This window comes from Cyprinus carpio, chromosome A21, assembly GCF_018340385.1.
Source record: "Cyprinus carpio isolate SPL01 chromosome A21, ASM1834038v1, whole genome shotgun sequence".
Lineage (NCBI taxonomy): Eukaryota > Metazoa > Chordata > Actinopteri > Cypriniformes > Cyprinidae > Cyprinus > Cyprinus carpio.
In genome coordinates this window covers 5,727,424-5,743,019 of record NC_056592.1, presented here as the reverse complement: position 1 = coordinate 5,743,019, position 15,596 = coordinate 5,727,424, and the positions used below count along the sequence as shown (strand labels likewise).

The following is a 15,596-nucleotide window of genomic DNA, read 5'->3' as shown; positions in this document are numbered from 1 at the left end:
CAGTCTGATCGTTTTTTTATCGTCGTTGTACATGTCGCAGCATTTCGGAAATTAAATGTCCAGTTAGTGGTGTTAAAAGGTCAAATCATGCACTGTTGTAAAATTGTTTTGAGAACATAACATAGTATTGTGCAAGGAACCACATGAAAATAAGTCTTTGTTGATTGATAATCTGCCCCATAATTATAATTTGCATGAAAAGGAATACACATTTTTGATCTTTTACTCCCACTAGTGTTCAGCTAGAAACTGCAGTGAATTGTATGTATAGGAACATGGACTTTTTTGTTAGGCACATTTTTCACATTCATAAACTGAATAGATTTTATTCTTATCTGGACTAGAATAAATTGTAACCTTGCAAAGCTTTTTTATGTGCTTTTACTTTATATAAAGTGTTAAATTACACAGTAACCAGATTAAACACTGCACAAATGGCAATTCAAAATCCAACACTTATCACAGTTACTGAATAAGAAAAAAAAAAAAAAAAAAAACCTAATCTGAAAGCAATTACAAATGAAATTATCAGTGTAAGTGAACACAAATGTTCCTAATGCTTCTACAACACATTCGCTATGCACTGTAAGTTAGATGACATTACATTAATATTAATTTATCATGGAGCGAATGCAGATGTTCCTTCTGCTGTTCTAGTTTAATCCACAGCATGAACCTCTCATAATTATGTTGTATTACTATTATAAGTGACACAGCAACAATGTTTTACCATATTTTTGGATAATTTACTGAAGTATGAGTGCATCTGGCCTTAGTTCTATAATTTTTTTTTTCTTTTGCACTACTAATGGTTAGTACATACTGTACATATGTAATCAAAAGAAAGAAAATAAAAGATAAATAATATATGTGGGTGTGTATATTAGGGTTGTGCCGATAGACAATAGTATTGTGTATCGACAATATTGAGAGATATCGTTGATAACAGATGTCTCTGTCTATAAGATGATATTTGGCTCATTCTCCTATTAATGTATTAAATTATAATAATAATAATTATTTTTATTTTTATTAGGCGGCCTATTATAATTCGGCTATCAAACTGCCCAGCTATTTCACTTCAGGACCGCATTTCACACACATGCGCGCAAATGAGGATTAGAGTCTGTTGCCGGTGAAGAAGTCTCCATCCACAAACAGACGTACATCGTCTGCAGATATAAGGTATTTCATTGGACTTTAAAAAGTAATCTGAACGACCTATATATGTGCAATATTTTAAACGAGCCCTTACTAACTGAGTTTAATGCCACAATTATGTTAGAATGCATCTCATTCTTGTTTCTGTGGCTGTCCGGAGCGCTGTATGACTGATGTATCCATTTAATTTAACTTTACTCCAAATATATGAACTTACCTGTTTTGAATACTTTAATATTGGACATAAACGAACACGTCAAATAAAGTGTTAAACTGTTGGACTTTAAATGAAATCTACTATTGATTTTCACCGTTGACAGATTTTGCAGAACATTTAGATAACTTCCGTGTGCAGATGCAGCAAATTTGTCACAGGATGCGTGATATGACAGTTGTGTCCATCTATAGATGAACTAGCTGTTTTAAATACAGTATTTTTATATTTAACGTTAGTTTATCAGTATGTTTGAAAGTATATTTTTTTGATTATTGGTGATTCCATAGGCTCTCTCTCGTGCACCTGCGTGGTTTAAAACACCAAATAGTTATGCTGTGACAAGAACAAAGAGTCTCTCTCTTGCTCCACCCATGCACGATAATATCGTGTATCGATGATCTCACGGGCTGACGATATGACGATTTAAAAAATGACCATATCGCCACTAGTGTATATACATGCATAAGTTTGTATTCCTCTGAGAGACCTTTGCCTTGGGATGCACGGCTCTCATAAGCCTGATCATATTTCCCTTGAGGCACTGGGCACAATGGAACACAACTTACATACCCACTGAGGTTTATAAAAATGGAACAGACAACACCATCGGGGAGGAAGGCAACTGATACAAAATCAAATCACTAACTAGAGGAATCTGCCTCCAAACCCCACTGAGCTGAGATAAGAAAGATAAACAAACTAGCTTGAGATGGAGAATGAGTTGGGAAACAATTGAAAGTGCCTGAGGCTTGCTCTGGCATTCATGATCTTTCCGCTTGACTCTGGTCTTTCTATTGCCTACTTATTAGCATTATAAACCGTTTTCTTATTTTATGTCTATTCCTCCTACTCAGTTTGGTTTGTTCATCTGCTCCTCTACAGTTTATCACCAAGCTCTTTTGAAAGAAACATTGATCACATTTTACGTTTATAATTATATTTGTAAATACAAAGCTATTTTAACTAGAAAATGGTGTCATCAGGAGGCATGTGGCCTAAATAAGGAGTTGTCAAACTGTGTTTTCAACCCCTGGTCAAAACAACTTAATGTGTAATAATTCTGTATTCTTTCTTTTAATATTTGTAAGGAAATAATCACTATTACTATTGCTCATACTTAGGTAGGGATTTAAACACCCCTCAGAATAATACCCCAAATCATGCAATTTGTTGAGGAGACAATACTAACACCTTTATAAGTGATCAGACGTATGATTTTCCCCGGTGGACAGTGATGCAGACTGTCTTGTGCTGTGCCTGGTAGGGGTTATCTGACGCTGGTGGTCTGATCTTTTAAGTGCTGTGTGCCCTTCCACCAGTGACCTTCAGCATCAACTGAGTGTTGTTGGTTAGCATTCCCGTAGTGCTTCACTTCACTGTTTAAATTTCAAAAGACCTGAAGGAAAACATGTAACACATTGTATGAAAACTCCAAAATAATGTCTCAAGCTATTATTTAATTATTCTGTATGGTGAAATCACTAATACAATTTAGCTAACTCTTTTATCCAGTGTGACTTACAGGAAAACAATCACGGAAATGGTCCCTTTGCAGCAACCTTGGGTTAATTACTTTGTTCATGGGTAGAATGGGGATAAAATGGGTTTGGGATCTCAGAAACTCTCCAATGGTGAATCACCTCCAACCACTGTGTGACTCAAACTTGGACATAGACATACAAAATGTTAACTGTTAAGTCTTGAAGAATACATAAGCATATGAACACAGACACTTTTGTCTCCCAAGCTGGAATTTGCTTTCCAAAATGTGTCAGAAAGCAATTCTTAAGTGAACAAGTATGGGTTGTATCGCCAGGGTTGCAACAAAGGGACGCTACTACAGACAGTTGAATAAACAGCCTCCTTCAATAGCCAGTTTTCTATTTCAGGTAAGATAATGGCATGACAGAGCAATAATTTGATAAGCTTGCAGAGAAAGTTGACGTTAGCTACAGTACATCACCAAGATGTTTATGGCTAGGTACCAAAATAACAAAATTTTTGCTTCTCTATTTTGCAACTCTATCCCACCTTTGAGTATTGAGTCTTGTTACCGCTAGAGCAATGCAAGAATTGTTTAACAAGACACTTGCAATGCATTGGCTAAACATCAGTGTCTGTTTTGCATACTTGTTTAAGGCATGTTTAGTTACCCATAAACCTAGCCAGAGAAACCTTAGTGTCTAATCACCTTAGCCATGATTAGGCCATAATTCAATTAGGACATTGAAGTAATTTTTCATTAAAAAATCCCATAGAAAACACATAACTGGTATGCATCTTGAGACAAAACAAAGGCACTGATATATTTTAAGATCAGTCAGTGCAAGTTTCTTTCAGTTAACACAGCTCAGACTTAAATTTTAGTCGGGGACTAGGCTTAAGCTTTTTCTGTGAAACCGGGGGTAGTTCCGTTTGTGGATATTGACTTCAGATTGGATCGATTCATTCAGATTGGTTTGGTCTTTAACCTGTCAGCACTTTCTGATATTGTGTGACAGTCCCATGAGGTGTATTTACAAGACTAGGAAAACCATTATTGATAAAATGCTGCTCATGATACAGCCATTACCTTAGGCCAATTTAAAGGTTTAATGTATTTTGACAATATTTCCAGTGACTGTTACAGCTTAGAATCAAGATGGGTTTTAAGATTTGTTCAGAAGCCAAATTCTGTGTAATTTTTCCCCCTCAAAAACTAAAAGGTAAGAGGTGAAAGGCCATTGTTAAATAAAGAGATAGCCACACCTCAAACTCAAGCCATTGGCTGAGACACTGTTGCTATGCTGAGCTGGTCAGAAATGCTTAAAGCAATGTTTTGAAAGCAACTCCAAGCTACACTCACAACACATTTAACTGCCATAATGTAGTGTATGTCACATAAAACAACAAGAAATTATGTAGAGCAGGATTTTCCCCACCCAAATGACCTTATTTACTAGACAAGAAATGGAGATGGATAAAGTTATATTTTGATTGAACTATTCACAGTAAGGGACATTTGAGAAACTTAATACGGTCCATTTTAATGTTGTATGATTTACATAGATTTAAAACATCTGTTCTCATTACAGCAAATGCATCTGTGACGAAAGAAATTCAACAGCCTCAGTATTTCATAAAGAAATGCTTCTGTATCGCATTACAAGCATCAAAATCTGAGAGAAATTTGCAGAGACAGTTTCGGCAGTCTGTTCTGTTAGCTCACAATGATGCCTCGGCTTCTTTGCAGTAACTCAAAAATAGTGTGAGACTACAAAAGGTCACCTCATCTCACTGTGGGTTTTGTGGAGCATAAAATGAACTTAACCCATCACCACAGCGTTCAGGCCCATACCATAAGCAGCCATTAAAACGGCATCAAATTCACACCTTAGTAATTCCAGCCATATGTGGAGTGCAAGTGCAATCCCATCGACTTAAAAATAGATAACAATTACCTTCAGCTTCAAATCCTGCTTTAATTTGGCAGGGGAAATATCCACCGCAATTCTAGGTTTATCATGCAAATTCAGTGACCACTGGAGCTGGGAAAAACATTAGTAGAAATCTTTTTTTGGGATGGGGGTAAGTATGGTAAGTATTGAGTTTCTCCGGCCAGGGCTGTATAATGAAATAACTGTCCCGGATAGAAAAGAAACTGAGTGATGTGTGGAGTTAATGGGCTTTTCATGCAAATGAGGGATGGCTAAATTAGTGAGGGTGCCCATGGAGGCATTCAGGAGAGAACATCGGCTTTGTTCGGAGCCAGTGCCGTTGAAACCTTTTATCCCGTGCCGTTCGCTAACAGTGGACGAGTGCGCTGTGCTATAACATTAACCAAAGGGATCTGTCTCTTTATTCATGTTGAATGAAACTGACCAATTCAAATTATCAAGCTGTAGGAGGTGATGTTAGAAGTGTTTGGAGTTTCAGCCTGAATTGTAATGTTGGAATATTTCATAGTAATGATATAGCATGCTCTTAAAAAGTCAATATAAGAGTCAAATTCAATTTAGGCTTATTGGGAAAACATGCCTCTGTCTACATTTTTGCAAAACTCAAAAAAATTACATTTTCATACAACTCACTGTACTTTCCAGCTGAAATTAACACTACTGGCAGTAAAACACCAAAAATATTTCACACAAATTATGTTTTCAGGGCAGATTATCGATTTATAAAGACTTATTTTCATGCAGTTCCTTGCTCAATTCTATGTTATGTTGTAACTATGCTATGTTATGTTAAGCAAATGTATTTTATCTCACATTTGCTTTCTTTAACACCATGAGTTAGGTTTAGGGTAGTTGGTGTATTATTTTCAAATGGAATAGAGCATAAACATTTCATTTCTGAGCTGCCGTGATACATACAACAACCAAAGCAATAAAATGTCGCCAGATTCATATTAGTGTTTCAGAAAAAAACTAACCAAAGCATCACTCATTGGACATTACACTTCATTTTGCAAAAATGTCGCCACATGCACGAGCCTGGGTTGATTAAAATCAAGCTAATGAGCCTGGGTTGATTAAAATCGCTCCTTAGTGCTTGTTTAATATACATCTCTGGCTTTTGTGTTCATCAGTTCATGTTATTCCAAAATGAAAAAAAAACAAAAACAAATGTTTATCTTTAACAATGACCAATTCCTCTTATTTTCCAACCCCTAAAATTACCTGTCATATACAGTGGAGACCACTTTTACAATTAATTCAATTCCCAATGGATAAAATCAAGTCTTGCCATACATTTTTATCCATTGAAAATCCTGTTTCACCAAGCAGTGTGTAACATTATAGGAGTAAAATGCAATTATGTTGTTGTAAATAGTCTGAGAAGTTGTGTATAAGTCTAAATGTAAAAAATAGACAATGTGAATTATATAACAACAATAGTCTCTTTCAGCTGACTACACTGACTAAACAGCAAAACAAAAAGAAGAAATATGTATCTCTTTCGCGCACACACACCCTTATCTAGCTATTTCTCTGCATTATTACACTCCATTTAAAATTGCCACCGGTTCCGTCTTACCAAGCCTGAAATGATTTTTTAGGAATTCAAAGTCTTTCACCCCGTCTCTGTCGTGCCAGCACATAATGTAGTTTGCATATGACTAATCATCTGCTGTGTTTATATGTAATCTCATATCATTTCAGGCCATGTCCCCTGTTTTGTATCTCCCTCTCTCCTTTCCTCTCTCATTTCTTTGCTCCTGACAGTATTGCTCTTGTGAAACATAAACCAAATCTACCTTTGCTCAAAATACATGCAAATATCCCAGGCATTCGCTAAGACAGATGAGGACTCTTGCAATCGTGTGTAAGAGTACCTAATGTTTCACGTAAGAGCCTGTGGGTGGCATTCTCAATGAAACCTCTAACAAAGTGCTTCTCAACGGGTGGGTCGTGACCAAAACAAGTAACAGGTCTGCTCTGACAAAGCCAAATGCAAATGATGAAAAACAACTTACCATAAAATTGTGCATATTTAGGATAGCACAATAAGTATGCTTTTAAAAGGGAGAAGAATATCTTTTTTGATGTCAAAGGTACACGCTTAAAAATAAAAGTTCCAAAAGGGATTTATTTCAGTGATGCCACTGAAGAACCATTTTTGGTTCCCAAAAACCTTTTAGTTCCAAAAGGGATTTATTTCAGTGATGCCACTGAAGAAAAGTTCTTAAAAGAACCATTATTTTCTTAGTGTAAAGAATATTTAAATAATCTAAAGAACCATTTCCCACTATTAAGAACCTTTTGTGTAATGTAAGGTTACGTGAATGTTTATAGTTCTTCATGGAACCATCAATACTAATAAAGAACCTTTATTTTCAAGAGTGAATTCCATAGAAGAACCATTTTTGGGTTCCCCAAAGAAACTTTCAGTGAACACTTCTTAAAAAAACATTAAATAATTTAATAATCTAAAGATAGTTTAAGTGTTTTCTTGTTTGAAAAAGATAAATTAATTTAATAATGTTATGTATTGTTTAGTTTTGTGTTTAACCTTTTGCACAAATGCTGGTTTTAGTTGACTTAAGATGGTCTCCCAGCCTGGTCAAGCTCAAAACCCCTCTAGCCAACAGACGAACTAAGGCCAGCTTAGCTAGTTTAAAAGATTTGCTTTTCAGCAGGACAAACAGCTCAGGATTTGACTTTTATATGATGTGGCAATGTGGCATCACGGTTCCCACTCAATGTCTAATGTAAATTCTGGAAACTAAAGCAAAACCAGTTTAGAACTGCTGCGGACTCTAGAACAGCCCTTTATTGCAGTTTTATTGATGCATAGCTATTAAGTATCACACCTTTTAGCAGGCGAAGATAAGATGGATAACACACCTTCTCTTCTCATGTTGACTGTTGTCTTTGGGATCGAGCGTAATTGTTTTGAATCCTCCGGGGCAGTGGCTCATCATTCTGTGAAATGCAGAGCTCCCCTGATGTTAGCTTTATTCTCAATGCATTATTATCTACAAAGAGGTGAAAAGGCATAACATTCTATAACATTTCATAACATTTTATTTTCTCACAATTTTTTTTTTTTTTTTGAAAAAAAATATGAGATTGAAGAGAATGTGTCATTTTATTAGGCTATTGCTGAATGTTTCTTTGTGAAATTGAAATATAACAAAACTAAATTGAAATTTTAAAACAAACCCCAAATCAAACAAGTTAGTTATACAAATAAAATAAATTTCTGAATATGAACAACCTAAGGCTTTCTCTGTGCTTTTTCCATTTAAATTAGAGGCAACCATTGGATTTTAATCTTGATCCAAACAAAGATGCAGCATACATGCAGCATGGGTAGTTTTAATCTAAATTAGACTGTTTAATTTTGAAACTTGAAGCAAAAACAGAATGGTCTGACTTGAGTTTTGTGAAACTATAATTTATAAAACATCTGAATGAAAGAGCAGACGAGCTGAATGAGACACAGATTCACTCTCTGACAGCAGGTGGTGGTTATAAACAGCAATGATACAGTGTTTCCTGGGTTACTAGCATATCTTGTAGGGGAGCCGGTAACACCCAGTGCCACCCCTTTAAGCTCCTGTCCTGTGAAATATTCATTAATGAAACCACTGACCTTTTTCTCCTTGTCTTCCTCCTTCAGATTTTTCATATGACATATGACCTGGCGAGTGCAGTGGTAAGAATCTTTAACCTGATTGGCATGATGTTGTTGCTGTGTCACTGGGACGGATGCCTGCAGTTTCTGGTGCCTCTCCTGCAAGACTTCCCTCCTGATTGCTGGGTGTCACTAAATGGTATGGTTGTAAGTATACAAAACTTTTTATTACTCCTTCAGAACTATTTTCAGATTTTATTTTGAACTACACATTGGTTCAGGTCAAAATGACCATAAAATGATTTCGTGAAAAAGTTCTCTCAATGTTTAACTGTTCTTCATTAAGAAACTTAATTATATGACAGTAAATATATGCCGTGTCAGAATTACCGTAATTACGAGATGACAACTCAGATCCTACTCTGAATCGTTTACATCGCAGAACTCAGAAATGACTCGTTTATATGGCAACTCTTATGGATCCAAGAGTGACTTTGTTGGTTATAACAGCAAAATACTTAGTCACTACATAAATTCACCTCTTGCAAAATACAGAAGAACAAAGAAAGCACCTGCTAACACTTGTAATAATAAAATGGCATATCAAACTGAAGTATGTGTAGAGGTCGTTAGCTAACTAGTCTTCGCTGTTCATCTGACTATCTGATGCATACTGCATACAAAACTGGGAAACACTTGTGAAAACTGTAAGCTCCAATCTCTGCAACGCAGCTTCTAAGGGTCAGGGATGTTTTATATCATTCTGCTAGGAACCAAAATTATGTCTAAACATGTTGAAATTATGAGTGCTTGTGAGGAAAATCTAATCGTTAAATTTGTTTGCCAGTTCATTTATTTATTATTATTATTATTATTATTATTATTTTGTTGATGTTGTTGAGGCAATTAGTAACAATTATTATTGTTATTATTATTATTAAATAATAAACAATAATATTTCACTGACTAAATTATACACACTACGTTAATTCTTTTTTTTTTTCAAGAAATTCATATTTTATTCTGTAAAAATGCATTCAATTCATTAAATTATTACAAAAAAGTCTCAAATAAATTCTATTAATTTAGAATAGATTTTAGATTTTAGAATAAATTTTCTATTTATCAAACAATCCTATAAATAATAATAATAATAATAATAATAAGTTTCTAGAATGATTTCTGAAGGATCATGTGACACTGAAGACTGGAGTAATTAATTACATTTTAAAAATATTAAAATAGAAAAATGTTCTTTTAAATTGTAATGATATTTTATAATATTACTATTTTTTTGTATTTTGATCAAATAAAGGCAGCCTTCCATTTTCTTTTCCATGTGTGAAACATGTCTGCCTAATTTTAAATTAAAACACAAGGTCCATTTGCGATTACATTTCCAATGTATTACAAGTTATGATTCTGTCATTTTGGAATAGCTATAGAAAAATCACCAATTGCTATTTCAGTTTCTCCGCATCCTGCTCCAACCCTCACAAAATTCAAGTGGAATCTCAATCCCCTCTGCACTTGCATATCCATTGCCTAAAACAGTGTATATACATTCAGAGTGGGGTTTATTGATATAGTCCAGGTTTCCTCAAATCTTACCCTGGAGGTCCAATGTGCTGCAGGGTTTAGCTCCAACCCTGATCAAAGTCACCTGCCCGTGATTTTCTAATGATCCCAAAAACATTGATTGACATTGATTGGCATGCTCAGGTGTGTTTGATTAGGGTTAGAGCTAAACTCTGCAGGAAAGTGGATCTCAAGGTCCAGATTTGAGTATCCCTGATATAGTCGGAAAGTACGCCACACCCACTACTGGTGGAAAACCAAGAACAGTCCACAAATTGAAAAACGCAAATGCAAATAAAATTTTCATATCCTTTTTAATATTGTCCGGAACATCATTCCATACAGACAGTCTGTTCCTGTCTAAGTGGGCAATTTTTGGCCAGAATAAGCTGCAGTGTGTAATCCAAAAACTGTTAATTGTCAATAGCAATTTTTGTAAAATTCACTGCAGGTTTGGTGGTTTTACATGACGTCATAACAGACAAGTGGGAAAATTAAGAGAATTTCAGAGGTCAGAGTTTCAAACTTCAGGATGTTTGACAAAATCATGAACGGACATCTAAAACTACTTACACAACCTGATTGCAGCAATAATCCAAACAGTTAGTCAGAATAATATAAAATCAAAAAGAAAACAAAAGTAAACTAGCATATGAATATTTGGACTTGCACGTCCCATTACTGCTCAAATCCGAGAGTCACTGGGCAGAACATTTTACACTTGACCTTTATCAAACGAGAGCTGTTCAGCTAATCAGGACAGATGGCTCGCTGTAGTTTTTCACCGCACATCATGTTGGTGCTAAATGGATGTTTAAATGCCAAGATACTTTTTTTTTCTTCTCCCGGCATTTTCGAATGAGTTCAACTCAAATTCCAGGTCAAATTGCAGTGCTGGTAAAAGCATTGGGCTTTTTTAGTTCAAGGCCAACTGTGTCACACTGTTTTAGGAAGTCATATTTCTCTGATTTTCCGCTAACAAAAATTATTCATTCACTTTGAAAGCATCCACAGAGATCAGCAGACAGCCTGTAATGGGCATGTGCAAATCTCTTTGCATATTCGTCTGAGTCTGTGAGCTTGACATAACGTTAGATAACAGTCTTGGGTGGTGGTGGTGGTGGTGGGGTGATAAGGCTGTTTGCAGTTACACAACCATATCCCCTCAAGTGCTGTGGGGTTCAATCTACCTTGAGGAGCTCTATGTTATACTGCAGACCCCTCGGCTCTGGAGGGACTTACCAGGAATCAATGATACATAATTTTAAACGTTGCGAAACCTCTGGCTATGTTGAACGTGACATTTCTGACAAATTAAAGTCGCTCTGTGATGGGCGTTTAGAAGCCTTAGCTGTGTCTGTTTTATCTCAGAATCATTTTACATCATGCACACTATTTGCCTCTTCATCTCAGATGAAATAAATGGAAAGTATACATACAACATACAACAACATTCAAGAAAACAAAGCTAAGCTAAGTCCTTTGTTATTGCTGTAATGCTTACAGGAAGTAACATAACTGCTCTCCAAATATGTATTTTTCAAATTCTAAGCATTTAAATGCACTTAAAAAAAAATCATCTCTATCATGTCTTTCTAAAGCGAAAGAAGAGGTCAAACGCTTGTGGTGTTTCACTGCAGTTTGATGCAATAGGAAGTTGATATTGCCCCTTGTGGCTCTGATTTAAAATTCTAGCCTCAGGTTCCTTATTATTTTTTATTATTTCAACAGAGAATGAGAACTTATTGCAGTACATAAACACTTGAGATCAGTTACAAAACCTAGTTCGCATTTTAAAAGATCATATTAAGGCTATTTAAAAATCAGAATGTTCCAAATCAGTAAACAGTTTTAAAACGATAGATGTTTTATCACTAATGCAACTAAAAGAAAAGCAAATGATGCACACTGAGTGTGTAATTGATGCTTATCTTCATGTTTTATAGCCACAGACGATGTTGGGAAATGTAATGTAAATTGGGGTCTGTATAACATTTTTTTATTTTTTTTTACATTTTAAAAAGGAAGCTTCATTTGCACAGAAATGCTGCATTTATTTAATCAAAAATACTGTTTAGAAATTTGAAATAGTTATTTTCTTATGTAATATATTTTAAAATATAATTTATTCCTGTGATGCAAAGCTGAATTTACAACATCATTACTCCAGTCTTCAGTGTCACATGATCCTACAGAAATTATTCTAATATGCTGCTCAAAAAGCTTTTCTTATTATGATCAATTTTCAATATTTTTTTCAGGATTCTTTGATGAATAGTAAGTTTCATTTATTTAAAATATATATTTTTGCAACAATGTAAATGTTTTTGGTGTCTTTTTTGATCAGTTTATTGCATCCTTGATTAATAAAAGTATTTAACAAAAAGAAAATCTTACTGATCCCAAACTTGGTTGTGTACAGTATAATGACAATTCTGTAATCAATATTTACAATGAAAACATTCCAATTTCTATGCCACTAGTGTCAACAAATGTAAAATAACAACAGTGAAACTTGTTTTCAAACTTTCTGCGTTCATCTTGTAAATATGATCATTCTGACATAACTTTAAATTGTCTCTTGAAATGCCAGTCACCTACAAATATGCACATCAACCATGACTACAGAATGCAGATCGCTTATTGTCAACCAGTCAATTGTGCCGGGGTTTATTCTCTTAAAATGAGCTTGTGTTATTGAGTCATCAATTCTACAGGTGTTTTGATGCAATATTTCCTCAGCAAGGGGTTTCTAAACTGAATAAGATGCACCACCTCCTCCTTTCTGTAAATTATATCAAGACTGCATCCTTATTTTCCATCTGTCTCATTCCCCTGGGCTTGGTTCAGATAAATGCCACAAACAGAAAATCATAAAAGAAACAAACAGAAAATCAAAAGCCACGGAAAATGTTTTGTTTCACTTTTCTGTACCGTACATATTTTTTTATGTACCTTCTTAGTCTAGGTACATTTTTCTGCCACTGTCATTCCTTCAGCGTCTTTGTGTGACTTTGAATCAATGACCTCCCTGTTTACCTCTGCACCACTTTCTCCTCCCCAAAAAAATCAATGCAGATGAAAAATGATTCCTGGTCTTTTCCCCGTGCAAAGATGGTGGTCCCAGAGGGAGGTGGTAGCCCTGCTGCTCAGTAATTCAGGGTTTAGGCAGGCGAAGTGAAGACGGCGATATAATACCCTGGCGGGGGAGTGCTAATTGGGACATTGAGTCTGAGCTGACAGGAGGCGACACCGACTGTGTTACTGGACAGGCTGTCGGGTTAATTTAGCCATCAGAGAGGTTAGCGTTTGGAGGAATGTCTGGGGATATCGACATGCCTCCCTCAGCAGGATCCAAACCAAGTGACTGTAACTTTAAAGCACCATGTAACTCATTATTTGAAAGAGATAGCACATGTGTCACATTCCACACTTGTAGCTTCATTTTTTCCTAAAGTGCATTTTTAATGTTATTTATCCTTACTGAAGCATTCTGAAATGGTATAGTATTTTCATATTCTAGGTCTGTTTGGACCCGAAGAATCCTTTTTTTTTTTTTTTTTTTGTAAAAATATTTTTTTTATTTTTATATTTACAAATATATTTAATATTTTTCAGTAAAAACCAAAATCATATTGTATTTGATCAGTATTTATTTTTTTCAATATTGATGAGAAATTTTATTAGAATATATAATTAAATGAAATTTATAGGAACATATACAGTAATCTGAGAATTGACAGTATTAACCCTGTTGGAATGAATAGAATTAATTTATAACTCATGATTGCTCAATAAGAGTTCAAATTTATGAAACATACATATTTATTTCAAAAACGACAAAACAGCACCAAAACAACAAATATTACTCTGAAAAATTTTCAAAGTAAATTAATTTAATTTTACTTGCATAAACTTTCACTTTCAGATGAAAAAGTGATACAATTTTCATACTGCATTGGTTCAGCAAAACATGTTTGTTTGTTTGTTTTTTAAACAACATTCATTTCAAAAGTGTGTGAGACACTAATATAACTTAATAGATCATTTTATGTACTATTAGGTATATTTGAAACCTAGTAGTACTCCATGCATAGTCAGTTTTTTTTTTTTTTTTTTTATAAAAATGCGTTATGAGGGTTGAGGTTTCCTTTGCTAAACACAGACATAATTCATGTCAGAAATTACCAAATTAAGATTGGTAAAAATTTTCAAATCTTGATAGAGATTGCATACAAAATTAACCCCTCTATTGTTACTGTGTATATCTATAATGTTAAGCATCATTAAATGTGGATAAAAGAATATCATGCATTATAGAATAATATTAAATTAATTTGAATCCTTTTATAGTTGATTAAGTATACTGTATTAGACAAACTTGTGACCTACTTTTTAGTAAAATAGAGCTTTAGTGGATAAACAACAGCAAGCATTGTCCCTCTGAGAAGTTGTGGAGTGCTTGACGCACAATGATAGTTGTAGAACCTACAGGCTAGACATGGACCACAGAGAGATGATTCGAGATTACTTTTACTAGTGGTTATTTCTTCAAAACTTTTTTGTAGATGGTAAAAGACACTAGGAAACTTTACCAGCACAAGAACACACAGACCATAAAAAAGAAATGACTGATGTAGCCAATTCAGACAGGATCAAAATAATTAAAAACAGTAAAATAAATTTAAATCACACAGAATTTTATCATCTGAATAGGACTTTTGTTAAACATAATTTTAGAATTAGGAAAGCTTATTTAAAGTAAGAAAATAGTAAAATATTAATATAAATAAATACATAAAATATTAAAAACATTTTTGAATGTAAATATGAGATTTTTATTTATATTTAATATTTATTTATTTATTTAATCAAGGATGCATTAAAAAACAAAAATATCAAGCAGCACAATTTTTGATATATATATATATATATATATATATATATATATATATATATATATATATATATATGGATTATTTCACATTATGTCTATCCAAATATATATGGCAAATATAAAATGGCAGTGGCTTTAACAGTTTAAAGTTGTTAACACTAACATTAACACATTTTACTGCTTTATGTATCATTTTAAAACCTTAAGACTCTGTTTCTGGCCACCTAATAATGTTTTCAATGTTAAAATGTGTCTAAAAAGGACATGATTTTTTTTTTTTTTTCAAGAGCAAAACACAATTTTTTTTTTTTTTTGAGGAGCAATGTACATTGTTCACGTTTCTAACACGAGCCCTCTGTGAAAACACACTGTGAAGAGGAAACATCAATAACTATAATTGTTCTCCACATAATAAACAATAAATGACTTTTTAATTGAATGATGGGTTGCACGCAAAGTTCCTCTGTACATGTGATTTGATTATGAATTTTGCATTATTGTCCGCACTATTGCCGCCAAACATTAACAAGATGCTTTATTTGATCTTCTGTACATAAAATGATCCACATCTTCCCTATGGATACCTGTAGTAAATAATTTGAATATAGCTCATGCATGCAAAGGAGGTGGTTGGAGTGTTTGGAAAATCCAGTTGAAATTGCAATTTAATTTGATGACACA

General features: G+C 34.2%; 1 protein-coding gene and 1 long non-coding RNA gene across 2 annotated transcripts in view; one reads left to right on the top strand and one right to left on the bottom strand.

The window, feature by feature from the left end:
• LOC122149274 overlaps nucleotides 1–15,596 on the bottom strand; it is a 62,859-nt gene that overhangs the window by 2,399 nt on the left and 44,864 nt on the right. Inside the window, exons 3-5 of the long non-coding RNA XR_006162905.1 lie at nucleotides 8,459–8,632; nucleotides 7,708–7,838; nucleotides 2,570–2,774 (exon numbers count right to left, since the gene is read on the bottom strand). This is a non-coding gene — a long non-coding RNA (uncharacterized LOC122149274). The remainder of the gene's footprint in view (nucleotides 1–2,569; nucleotides 2,775–7,707; nucleotides 7,839–8,458; nucleotides 8,633–15,596) is intronic.
• Nucleotides 1–15,596, top strand: part of LOC109055574 (potassium/sodium hyperpolarization-activated cyclic nucleotide-gated channel 1-like) — an 89,193-nt gene that overhangs the window by 32,333 nt on the left and 41,264 nt on the right. The window contains 1 exon segment of the mRNA XM_042778705.1: nucleotides 8,486–8,647. Within this exon segment, the coding sequence (XP_042634639.1) occupies nucleotides 8,486–8,647 (162 nt within the window).